Source organism: Piliocolobus tephrosceles, chromosome 20 (assembly GCF_002776525.5).
Source record: "Piliocolobus tephrosceles isolate RC106 chromosome 20, ASM277652v3, whole genome shotgun sequence".
Taxonomy (NCBI): domain Eukaryota; kingdom Metazoa; phylum Chordata; class Mammalia; order Primates; family Cercopithecidae; genus Piliocolobus; species Piliocolobus tephrosceles.
Genome location: NC_045453.1, coordinates 3,781,683 through 3,793,790, shown reverse-complemented (window position 1 = coordinate 3,793,790; position 12,108 = coordinate 3,781,683). Strand labels below are relative to the sequence as shown.

Here is a 12,108-nt window from a genome sequence, read left to right as displayed (position 1 = left end):
CTGCTTTTTCTTTCTTTCTTTTTTTTTTTTTATCACCCAGGCTGGAGTGCAATGGCACGATCTTGGCTCACTGCAACCTCCGCCTCCCGGGTTCAAGTGATTCTCCTGCCTCAGCCTCCTGAGTAGCTAGGACTACAGGCGCATGCCACCACCCCTGGCTGATTTTTGTATTTTTTGTAGAGACAGGGTTTCACCGTGTTGGTAAGGCTGGTCTCAAATTCCTGACCTCGTGATCCGCCTGCCTCGGCCTCCCAAAGTACTGGGATTACAGGCATGAACCACCGCGCCTGGCCCCACTGCCCTTGCTTACAGTAACAGTATTTCAATTTCCCTTTAGGGAACCTCTTCAAGCAGGCTGTCAGTCCAAGAGGTTTCTCTGGGTTAACCACTGCCAGCCACCCAAAGGGTGAGCAAGTAACCAGCCAATCAGAGATACTCCAGTGGGTTCAGTAAATGACATATTACCCAACTGGGGCAAGGGGATCAATATCAGGGCATAGGGAGAGAGAGATTCTTTTCCCAGCAGTTAAATTTAAAGTCTGTGGCCATTTTGCCACCATATAGGGAAAATCTGCCTGACACTGAAGTCAACACAGATGAGGGAAGAGCCAAGAAATAAAAGAGAAAGATCCTGAGCATCTGGATACAGCCATGCCTGAAGCCAGTGTCCCTTGACTTCTCAATTATGTGAGCCTTTATATTCTCTTTGCTTAAAGCCAGTTCAAGTTTAAAACTGCCATTTGCAGTGAGAACAATTCCCTATGCTGTATCTAAGGCCAAGACCTTGCCCCTGACTCTCGGCCAGTATGTCCTGTACAGTGCCATTCAGCTCTGCCAAAAGCTAAGGGCATCAACTTCTCCACAGCTTGGCTTTCCCTCATCTATTTTACATCTCTGTTAATGGGAGCATCACCCACCTGACCTATAAACAGAACACTGGGCCTCTATGCTCTCTCTCTCTCTCTCTCTCAATCCCTCTCACTTACCTTACTTCTTAGTAACCAAGAAGTTCTGCCAACTTAACTTTATGGACATTGTTCAGACCCGCACCCTCCTTTCCATTTCTCCTGCCCACTCCAATCCTTCATTATTTCTCACCTAAATTTTTACAAAATCAATAGATAACTAACATAGAAGTGTATAGTAAAAAGTGAATTTCGGCCAGGCACGGTGGCTCAAGCCTGTAATCCCAGCACTTTGGGAGACCGAGGCAGGCGGATCATGAGGTCAGAAGATAGAGACCATCCTGGCCAACATGGTGAAACCCTGTCTGTACTAAAAATACAAAAAAACTTGCTGGGTGTGGTGGTATGTGCCTGTAGTCCCAGCTACTTGGGAGGCTGAGGCAGGAGAATTGCTTGAACCCGGGAGGCAGAGCTAGTAGTGAGCTGAGATCGCACCACTGCACTCCAGCCTGGTGACAGAGCAAGACTCCATCTCAAAAAAAAAAAAAAAAAAAAAAGCGAACTTCATTCCCACCCTTGCCATCAGTTACCCTCCCCCAAGGCATCTACTGTTACCTTTTGCTTGTCTATTTTCCCAGAAGTTCTCTATTTGTGCCATCTTTTTGAGAATTTCAAATGGAGGCATATTATCAAGACTTTTCAGAACACTGCATTTTTCTTCTCTTGAAGTTTGATTAATATAAATAACTACAGCACTAATTTCTTCTTTTTAATGACTGCATAGTATTCCACAGAGATAGAATGTATATAACTTGTCTTCCGTTGATGGATACTTAAGTTGTGTTCCAGTTATCCGTTAGCACAGAACAAAACCCCCAAACCTAGTGGTATAACACAACAACCACTTGATTATCCTTGTGGGTTCTGTGTGTCAGGAATTCAGGCAGGGCACAATGGGGCCAGCTTGTTTCTACTCTGCAATGTTTGAGGCTTCAGCTAGGAAGATTTGAAGGCTGAAGCTGATTCAATGACTAACCACTGGAATCATCTGGTTCTTCTTCTTTTTTCAGACGGAGTTTTGCTCTTGTTGCCCAGGCTGGAGTGCAATGGCACGATGTCGGCTCGCTGCAATCTCTGCCTCCCGGGTTCAAGCGATTCTCCTGCCTCACCCTCCCTAGTAGCTGGGATGACAGGTGCATGCCACCATGCCCGGCTATTTTAGTATTTTTAGTAGAGATGGGGTTTCACCATGTTGGCCAGGCTGGTCTCGAACTCCTGAACTCAGGTGATCCATCCGCCTTGGCCTCCCAAAATGCTGGGATTACAGGTGTCAGCCACCATGCCCTGCCTCTTCTGGTTCTTCTTCACTCACTTCTCTTATGCTCGAACTGGAATGACTCAATGGTAAGCTTAGCTGGGACTGTGGTGCCTTCATGTGGCCTCTCCTGATGGTCTTGGTATCCTCACAGCATGGCAGCCTCTAGGTAGACATGGAGCCCTAGGTAGGCATGGTGCCTCAGGGCTCCAAAAGCTAGAGTTCTAGCAGAAGTTGTGCGTACTTTTATGTCCTGGCCTTGGAAGTCACAGCGTTACCTCACATACTCCATTGGTTGAAGCAGTCATCAACTCACCCAAGATTCAGAGAGGGTACAAGGATCCCACCTCTCTATAGAGGAACGCTAAAGAATTTGTAGCTGTATTTTAAAACCACCACAGGGTGTCTCCAATCTGTTGCTATTCCTGTATTTCATTTTACAGTCTAACATCTCTTGAATCTCTTCATTTCTCTGCACCAGGCCAAGATGCTGTCATCTCTGATCTCTTCACTGATCTCTTGCTATCACTCTTGTGCTCAACATACTGTTCTCCCGACAGCAGCCAGATGTCTTTTCAGAATGAAAGTCAGATCACATCCCACCCCTCTTTATAACCCTTCCATGGCTCCCCACTACCCTTGGGTTGAAGCTCAAACTCCTTACCTTGGCTTATGAGGCCCCACGAGGTCTCACTTCTGCCTGCCTCTCCAGTGCCATCTCCTGTCACCATTTGGGGCCTTTAGTTTTGAGCTGCAAGAGTTCCTCACACACACACACACACACACACACACACACACACACACTTAAATGAATAAGTATTAAATAGAACATACAAAGCACTTAAACACTTTGCACATAATGAGAAAAATATGTTTGCTACTATTATTAGACTGTGTTCACTAAATATTTACTGGGCTGCCTACTCAGTGCCAGGCACTATGGGAGGCTCACAGATACAACATGAACAAGAAATATGTGGCCTTGACCAGACGCGGTGTCTCATGCTTATAATCCCAGCACTTCAGGAGGCTGAGGCAGGTGGATCACTTGAGCTCAGGAGTTCAAGACCAGCTTGGGCATCATGGTGAAACCCTGTCTCTACTAAAAATACAAAAAAATTAGCTGGGCGTGATGGTGCAAGCCTGTAGTCCCAACTCCTCAGGTGACTGAGGTGGGAGGATCACCTGAGCCTTGGGATATCAAGGCTGCAGTGAGCTGTGATCATGCCACTGCACTCCAGCCTGGGCAACAGATTTAAAAAATTTTTTTAAAAAGAAAAAGAAAAGCTAAAAAGGAAGATGTGGCCCTGTCTTGCAGAGCTCATTCATCTGTGTGTCCCCAGCCCCTAGCACAAGGAGAAACAGAATGGATGCTCAAGACACAAAGGCATGTTTGTGCAAGGGTGCCTGATGATGGTTGGAGGGGCACAATGACTTTGCCAAGATCACACAGCAAATGTGGGACAAAACCAAAGCTGACAGCTCATGACAGGGCGTGAAGTAGATGCAACTGACTGGCACAGGCTGGCTTTCCAGGGAGATGGGCAGTGGGCACACATTGCCCAGGGCAGAACTGGGGCTAGCCCCTAGTCCTCCACCCAAACTTCCTTCTCAGGGTACAAGGGCTGATCCTGTACCAGGGAGGGGTAGGGACTCAAAAAGGAAAAGAGGAAGAAAAGAGGATGGGGACTGAGTGAGAAGTGAGGACTTCAGAGAGGTTAGGGGCTCCCAAGGCAAGTGGGAGGGGACTTCCTGGTAGGAGCCCAGAGAGAGATGGGAACCTGTGAAGAGGGTGGGGGCTCAGCCAGGAGATGCCGGTTTATATACTGGGGTGGGGGCTCCATAAGGGGGATGGAGACCTAGAGAAGGGACTGACGGTACAGCGAGGAGATGAAGGCTCAGTGAGGGGATGGGTCTTCCATGAGAGGCGTGGGGAACTGCGGGAGTGATGGGAGCTTCGGTAAGGAGTTTGAGGGACTGCATGAGGGGTTGGGACCCAGGGAGTCCGAGGGGTCTCTGTGAGGGACCTGGGGTGTCAGAGCGAGAAGGGAACTCTGGAAGGGGACAGGACCTGGGGGAGCTGCAGCGGTCCGCTATCTGCAGAACCAACCAGTCCCTGAGACTGGCCGGCGCCCCCCTCCCCCGCCCCCATGTCACCCCCGCCCCGAACTGCGGCGCAGGCGCGAACCGAACCCGCTTTTGCTAGGCTCCCACTCCGGCTCCCGCTTGCTCGGCGGAGACTGCAGGCAGAGAGGTGAGCTTAGCCCTGCTCTACGCGGGGCCAGACCCCAGCCCCATCCCCTGGAGAATCCCCGCGCTCTGCCTGCATCCTCAGCCCAGGCTGTGTCCCGCCTGGGACAGGACCGCTGCGCCTGAGCCTCGGGTTTGGGAGGTGGGGGTCCCAGGGAAGTAGTAGGGGGCAGAGATAGCAACAGCTCCATCGCCCCTCGACACCTCAGGGTTGATAGGCTGGGCAGAGACTTCAAAGGACACCCCCCACCCCCACCAACACTTCAAACCAAAAACCCATTCCTACCCGTCTCTGCCTCAGTTTCTCTCTAGGGAAAAGGACGCAGTTAGGGTGGACCAGGGGATCGATGGTCCTGTCAGAAAGAGTGGTGCGGGTGCAGGTGGAGAAGGGGAAGGGGGGAAATGGCCTGATTTCCCCGACCAACACCCCCCACTCTTCCCCCTTCGGGAGGACGCCCTTCTCCCCCGCCTGGGCAGCGCTGGACGCTGTAGTGGGCGAGTCTGAGGCTCTGGGAAGGAGAACTGAATGAAATGAGGCCGTGCAGAGGCAACAGATTCCATCCATCTTCGGCCCCTGGCTCCTGTCACCTTTGCCTATGCCTCCCACCCCTCGCCTCCTCCCTCCGCCGCCGTCTCCCCTTGTCGGACAACGCAGCCCCCTCCTCTTCCAGCTCCCTTCCCACCAAGCTCCTCCTGGCTCCCGGCTAGGGACACCTCCCTAGCGGTTCCCATGGCAACCCTCGTCCCGGTTACCTGCGCCCCGCCCCCCGCCAGCTAGACCTACTCCCTGCAACACTAAAACGCGAGGGGGAGGGGCCAGGCCGAGGGGGAGGCACCGTCAAGGTCACCTTCCTTCTCCAGGACCAGCAGGACTGAGTGATTACATCTATTTGGAGTAGGGGAAGCGGTGAATTGGAGGGGAGGAGTCGACCCAGGCCAACAGTCCCGAAGCCCCCTCCACACCTCCTCACCTGCGGTCTTTAATAATGGTCTCCGCACTGAGGCTCCTACCGTCCCCCAGGCTCCATTTATTCTCCCCACCCGGACCTCCCCAGCGCCTCAGGACTGGGTACAGCGCTGGCCGCACCCCTCCTCACAGCCCGCCCCACCCACCTCCTCTGGTGAGCCCTCCTCTCCAGACCTCTCGCCCTCCTCCGAGGGTCTGTCGCTTTTAGTGTCTGCCTTTTCCCTTTCTCTGTCATGGTTGTTGTTGTTGTTGTTGTTGTTGTTGTTGTTTTTCCTCCTTTTCTTCCCCGCTCTTCTTTTCCCTGAATTGTAAGTGCGAAGGGTGTAAAGCCACTATTTATGGACAGGCTTTCTTGACAGCAATCTTGTATGCCGTGTATGTGTATATGTGTGTGTGTGTGTGTGTGTGTATGTCGTACCTATCTGGTTTTGTCTCTGTGTGCTTTGTGAGCATGTGTCTGTGTGTTTCTCTGAGCTGTTTCGGTGAGTTTCTCTATGCAGGGATTTGAGGACCACATCTGATTGGAAGTGAGAGGGACTGTCAGGACCTTTATCTTACCCTTTGGAACAAGCACATTGTTTCATTTTGTAGGATGCTGCTAATTAAGGCTGAGGGCCATCATGGAGACTGGGGTAGAACCAGTCCTCCCCCGCACCTCCTGGCTTTGGTTTGGGCCAAACCTGTATATGGATACACAAGTACCTTCCATTCCCAAGATCTGTGTCCACTTTTGTGGAAAAAAAAAAGGGAGGGGGGGTTATTTGATAGATTTCTCTGGAAATCTAACAGCCCTTAAGGCTAAGAGCCTCTAATCCTGAGGGTCCCTGGACTTTCACTTCCTATGGAGTCAAAATTCACTGGAATCTGGAGGCTTTCGGGGGCAGTCCTGAGGAGGACATTTTATAGCCTTGCATCTTGGGAACTCCAGCCGAAGTGTCAGCCATGACAACTACCCCCCAGGAGGCGGTCTGAAGGAGAGTGGAGGATGAGGTGCTCTCACTCCAGACGCGGAGCCTAAAAAGTTCAAGATGGAAGTAATAACAAAAAAAGGATAGTACTAATCACAACAGCTACCATTTCTCAGCATCAGACACAATAACTGTATGAAACAAGTATGATTATTAGGTCTGTTTTACAGATGAGGAAACTGAGACTCAGAAAGGTGGAAGCACTTGTCTAAGGTCACACATCCAGGAAGCAGTGTGTCCACGACTCCAGTCCAAGTGGTTAGGCTCCAGAGCCCACAGTCCCAGGTACTTGGTGGCCTCCAGGGTAAACATGCACATTTATTGACACCTCCAGTTGCCAGGCACTGGGCTAAGCCCTTCAGTGCATCGGCTCATTCGCGTTGTGCTTCGGGAAGGACAGGCTGGGATTCCAAAAGGCCAGACTGTGCTATGAGTGTAGGGTGTCTCAAGTGGGAGGAGAAGCGAGTGGGGCATAAAGATTTGTGGGGGGCTTATGAAGGTTACCATGAGCAGCTCCCACTAATCCCTCCCTCCGTCAGCTGCACCTTACCTGCTCCACAAGGATCCATGATGCCGAGCTGCAATCGTTCCTGCAGCTGCAGCCGCGGCCCCAATGTGGAGGATGGCAAGTGGTATGGAGTCCGCTCCTACCTGCACCTCTTCTATGAGGACTGTGCAGGCACTGCTCTCAGCGATGACCCTGAGGGACCTCCGGTCCTGTGCTCCCGCCGGCCCTGGCCCTCACTGTGTTGGAAGGTAAGGCCAGATGAGCAACTCCTGTGATTCCTCTGCCTTGATGGAGGAAATGAGTCTGAATTTGAGGCCCAGAGGAAAAAAGAAGAGATAGCCTAGTAGTTAGGAGTCTTGCACATTCAAGCAACAGAAAATCCAATTCAAATGGGTTTAAATAATGAAGGGAGCCTTCATTGTATTTGTATTTACATGCAAATTATTTACATAATTATTTACATATTTATTGTATGTAAATAATTATAGGTGCAGTGGCTTATGCCTGTAATCTCAGTACTTTGGGAGGCTGAGGTGAGCAGATCACCTGAGGTCTAGAGTTCAACAGCAGCCCTGTCAACATAGCAAAACCCTGTCTCTACTAAAAATACAAAAATTAGCTGGGTGCAGTAGCTCACACCTGTAGTCCCAGCACTTTGGGAGGCTGAGGCTGGCGGATCTCGAGGTCACGAGTTTGAGACCAGCCTGGCCAACATGGTGAAACCCCGTCTCTACTAAAAATACAAAAATTAGCCGGGCGTGGTGGCAGGTGCCTGCAATCCCAGCTACTCGGGAGGCTGAGGCAGGAGAATCGCTTGAAACCAGATGGCAGAAGTTGCAGTGAGCTGAGATCTAGCCATTGCACTCCAGCCTGGGCGAAACAGCAAAACTCCCACCAAAAAAAAAAAAAAAAGAAAAAAAAATGAGCTGGGCGTGGTGGCAGGCGCCTGTAATCCCAGTTACTTTGGAAGCTGAGGCAGGAGAATCACTTGAACCCAGGAGGCAGAGGTTGCAGTGAGCCAGATCACACCATTGCAATCCAACTGGGTGACAGAGCAAGACTCTGTCTCAAAAAAAAAAAAAAGAAGGGAAAATGTTGCTCATTTTTTAGAAGACACCCAAGGTTGCATACTTTCAGGCAAAGTTTGATCCAGTAGTTCAACCTTTTACACCACGGACTTTGCAAGTTTTCTTGGTCTTCAGCCTCCTCATGGTGCCCCCACCCTGGTAGCCTGTTAGCTTCAGACTCTCCCATGTTCCCCAAATGGCCACTACTGTGTGGACCCTCAGATCTTCACTCCACACCATCTAAGGGAAATCAGCATGTCCTGTGGTATTTCCTTCAGAAAAGAAAATAGCCTATAATCCCATCACTTTGGGAGGCCAAGGTGGGTGGATCACCTGAGGTCAGGAGTTTGAGACCAGCCTAGCCAACATGGTGAAACCTCATCTCTACTAGAAATACAAAAATTAGCTGGATGTGGTGATGGGCGCCTGTAATCCCAGCTACTCTGGAGGCTGAGGCAGGAGAATCACTAGAACCCAGGAGACAGCGGTTGCAGTGAGCAGAGATTGTGTCATTGCACTCCAGCCTGTGCAACAAGAGTGAAATTCTGTCTCAAAAAAGAAAAAGAAAAATGGCCAGGAGTACTAGCTCACACCTATAATCCCAGCACTTTGAGAGGCTGAGGCAGGAGGATTGCTTTAACCCAGGAATTCAAGATCAGCCTGGGCAACATAGTGAGACTTCATCTCTACTAAAAATAAAAAATTAGCTAGATGTAGTGGCGTGGGCCTGTGATGCCAACTACTCAAGAGGCTGAGCCAGGAGGATCGCTTGTGCCCAGGAGGTAGAGGCTGCAGTGAGCCATGATTGTGCCACTGTACTCCAGCCTGGGCAACAGAGTGAGACTCTGTTAAGGAAAAAAAAAAAGAGAGAGAGAGAAAAGGAAGAGAGAAAGCAAAATAGCAAGATATTAAAAACATATTACCATTTACCTTAGCACCAAAAAAGAGAGAAATACTTAGGTGTAAATCTAACAAAATATCTGCAATATGAAAAGAACTACAAAACTCAAAAGATATCAAATAACTAAATAAATGGAGAAATAGTTCATGTCCGTGGATTGGAATAGTCAATATTGTCAAGATGTTATTTCTTCCCAACCTGATCTTTGATTCAATGCAATGCCAATCAAAACCCCAGCAAGTTATTTTGTGGACATCAACAAACTGACTCTATAGTTTATATGGAGAGGTAAAAGATTCAGGATAGCCAGAAATTTAAAACGCCATTTATAAGAAGCAATGCTTTTCATTTCCAGAAGTCCCGACAAGCATTGCATTGGCTCTCATTGGGTCACTTGCCAGCCTTGAACTAATTATTAGGTTAAGAGATGGACTATGCTGACTGGTAAGAAGTGAGATTCATCTCACTTAAATCTTACTGTGGTTTCCCAATGGTAGACTGGAGTACCTTGCCAGGGCAGCAAAAAAATGTGAAGAATTGATGTCTGTAACAGCCAAGGAGACTAGTCGGCCAGGGTGCACCAATGGGTCAAGGTGCAGAGGTGGCAATGTGCTGAGTCCCTGCTATGGGCATAGCTCTTTGCTAAATACTCTCGGGAGACTGAGGCAGAGGGGCCCTCCTTCTGCTTTCAAAGGACTTCACTCTAGTGAGGAGGTAAGGTGCCAACCTGTGCAGAGAGACCAACTTACATAACTTCAGGTCAGGTCTGTAGAGAACACCAGGAGAGGAAATGATCAAGGAAGACTTCCAAGGAAAGGTTAGTGTGTATTTAAAATTTTTAAGCATCTTCTTATTGCCAGGCACTGTGCTAGGCTCTTGGGAACACAGAATTTAAGACACGAGGCCCCTGTCCTTGAGGAACTCTTTTAGCTGTGGTTTATTTAGTCATTCAGCAAACATTTATTCAGCCTTTGCTCTGTACCAGCACGTGCTAGGCACAGAAGACTCCTAGTGAGCCCAAACAGGCACAGTCTCTGCTCTCATGGGGCTCTCAGTATTGCGGGAGAGGCAGACATCACTTACATGGCAACCAAAATACATGTCCAAGTGTGTTCAATGGTAAGTGTATTGAAGAATGAATAGGCACAGAGTTTGCCCAGAGTAAAGCAAGGGACCCAACTCAGTCCAGGGATCTCCTCCCTGAGGAGGTGAGGTTTGAGATGAGATCTAATGGTGCATAGGAGTTAACCCAGTAGAGACAGGGAAGGTAGAAAAGACAAGGAGATGAATTGGGATGGAGGGAAATGCAGGGTTGGCCGGAGAAATCCACTGTTAGGTGGGAACTGGGCAGGAAATTAAGAGGCCTCAGGATTCCAAATAGAACATGACAATTTATGCCTCCTCTCAGACCCCAGCAGTGTGCTCTGTGATTCCAATCTCCTAAGGATGGATAGAGTGGTTACCCTTAAGTCTGATGAGGATCCAAGGAGATCCCTTGGTCAGAGGCCCCTGGCTGACCCTGACTGCTTCCTGGTCTGTCTGCTTCTCCCCAGATCAGCCTGTCCTCGGGGACCCTGCTTCTGCTGCTGGGCGTGGCGGCTCTGACCACCGGCTATGCAGTGCCCCCCAAGCTGGAGGGCATCGGTGAGGGTGAGTTCCTGGTGTTGGATCAGCGGGCAGCCGACTACAACCAGGCCCTGGGCACCTGTCGCCTGGCAGGCACAGCGCTCTGTGTGGCGGCTGGGGTTCTGCTCGCCATCTGCCTCTTCTGGGCCATGACAGGCTGGCTGAGCCAGGACACCAAGGCAGAGCCCTTGGACCCCGAAGCCGACAGCCACGTGGAGGTCTTCGGGGATGAGCCAGAGCAGCAGCTGTCCCCCATCTTCCGCAATGCCAGTGGCCAGCCATGGTTCTCGCCACCCGCCAGCCCCTTTGGGCAATCTTCTGTGCAGACTATCCAGCCCAAGAGGGACTCCTGAGCTGCCCACATGGTCTAAGGAGGAGCCAGATGTGGGTCCTGGATCCTTCCCCCTTCTCAGTGTTTCCCCGACTTCCCCCTTTTAGCAGGGTCCTTTTAGAGCCCAAATCCAGGTCAAGTCTGGCGCTCAAATCCCAGTGCTCCCTCCCCAAGGTTGGGGCCCCAGCTCTTCCAAGATGCCAACCTTCCTCAAGTCTTCCCAAAACTTCCTACCCACACCCTCTTCCCAAGGCCCTTAGGGGCAGAAAACATCTCCTTCAACCCATCCCCACTCCTTCCTCGGCATGACCTTGGGCAAGCCCCTTGCCCTTACAAACCATCAGCTCCTGCCTCTCTGCCATGAGAGCTTTGGATCAGATTCCTCTTCTTGCCAGGCTGAGGACACGCACTGCCCTCCAAAGACACAGATGAAGGGGTGGGGGTCATTCAGCTCGAATGGGTCCCAGATGCTCACTTGGACGTTCCCTGCAGGATGTATGAAGATGTATGCCTCTCACAGTGTGTCTTCTACCTGCATTTTGGCATCAGAGCCCCCCAGCCCACCCACCATAGGCAATTACTAGCCCCAGTTGATAGGTGAGGTGGGTGAAGGAGGCTGGAGGTGACAGTGTCCAAGGTCACACAACAAAGCAGCATGCAGGAACTAGAAACACATCTTCAGCCTCTTCCTGGGCCAGCTCTTGTGCTACAGGTGGGGCAGAGCCAGCCCCACACCTTCCTGGTTCCCTGAGTGTCCTCAGGGTGGAGGACAGGTTTGGCCTAGAAAGACTAGCCAGAGGCCTGATGGTCCCAGGTGGCTCTGGATATTCTTTGGATATGGATTTAAATGGTCTCTAAGAGCCGGGGGTAGGGGGCAGGAATAGTGGGTTGTCTTTGCCCCTCAAAGTCCACCTATCTAGAAACCAAGCCCACAAGCCTTGGCCGTGACCCTGATAATAAATGTGCCCTCTCAGAGGCACCAGCCCCTCCCTCGCCAGCCGGAGGCGTCATCTCTCTTCTGTACCACTAGAGGGAGCTCCGATGCGGCTGGAGAGCAGTACTCCAGGCTCTCGCCCACTCCCCTCCCTAACTTACCTTCAGTCTCCACCAGCCTGAAGGCCTCCTGGGGGATCCTCAGGCCGCCCCCACCAGGGCACACCCTACTGTCCTTGTGCCTCACGCCCCCTCCTCATCCTGCACCCCTTCCATCCCACCTTCCCTTTCAATAAACAGTTGGGATGGATACTGACTTTGTTTCCTTTCTCCCTGG

At 50.8% G+C, this 12,108-nt stretch overlaps 1 protein-coding gene across 3 annotated transcripts; it reads left to right on the top strand.

The window, feature by feature from the left end:
- Positions 1 to 4,452: 4,452 nt before the first annotated feature.
- On the top strand, positions 4,453 to 12,081 carry NRSN2 (neurensin 2). 3 transcript variants are annotated; one of them, XM_031934682.1, is made up of 5 exons: positions 4,453 to 4,474; positions 4,772 to 4,850; positions 6,576 to 6,690; positions 6,945 to 7,161; positions 10,435 to 12,081. In XM_031934682.1, the coding sequence occupies exons 4-5, from the start codon at positions 6,973 to 6,975 to the stop codon at positions 10,858 to 10,860; spliced, it is 615 nt and encodes a 204-aa protein (XP_031790542.1). In that variant the 5' UTR covers positions 4,453 to 4,474; positions 4,772 to 4,850; positions 6,576 to 6,690; positions 6,945 to 6,972; the 3' UTR covers positions 10,861 to 12,081. The 3 variants fall into 3 exon arrangements, with proteins under 3 accessions (XP_031790542.1, XP_031790543.1, XP_023075978.1); XM_031934683.1 differs by lacking the exon at positions 4,772 to 4,850; XM_023220210.2 differs by lacking the exons at positions 4,453 to 4,474; positions 4,772 to 4,850; positions 6,576 to 6,690 and having other exon boundaries at positions 6,973 to 7,161; positions 10,435 to 10,531; positions 10,664 to 10,860.
- Positions 12,082 to 12,108: the final 27 nt, after the last annotated feature.

What these genes read in the sequence shown, in the direction of transcription:
- NRSN2 (XM_031934683.1), top strand. Translation starts at nt 6,973, where the DNA reads ATGATGCCGAGCTGCAATCGTTCCTGCAGCTGCAGCCGCGGCCCCAAT. An exon ending in GGCCCTCACTGTGTTGGAAG is followed by an intron (nt 7,162 to 10,434) that starts GTAAGGCCAGAT and finishes GCTTCTCCCCAG; the next exon opens with ATCAGCCTGTCCTCGGGGAC.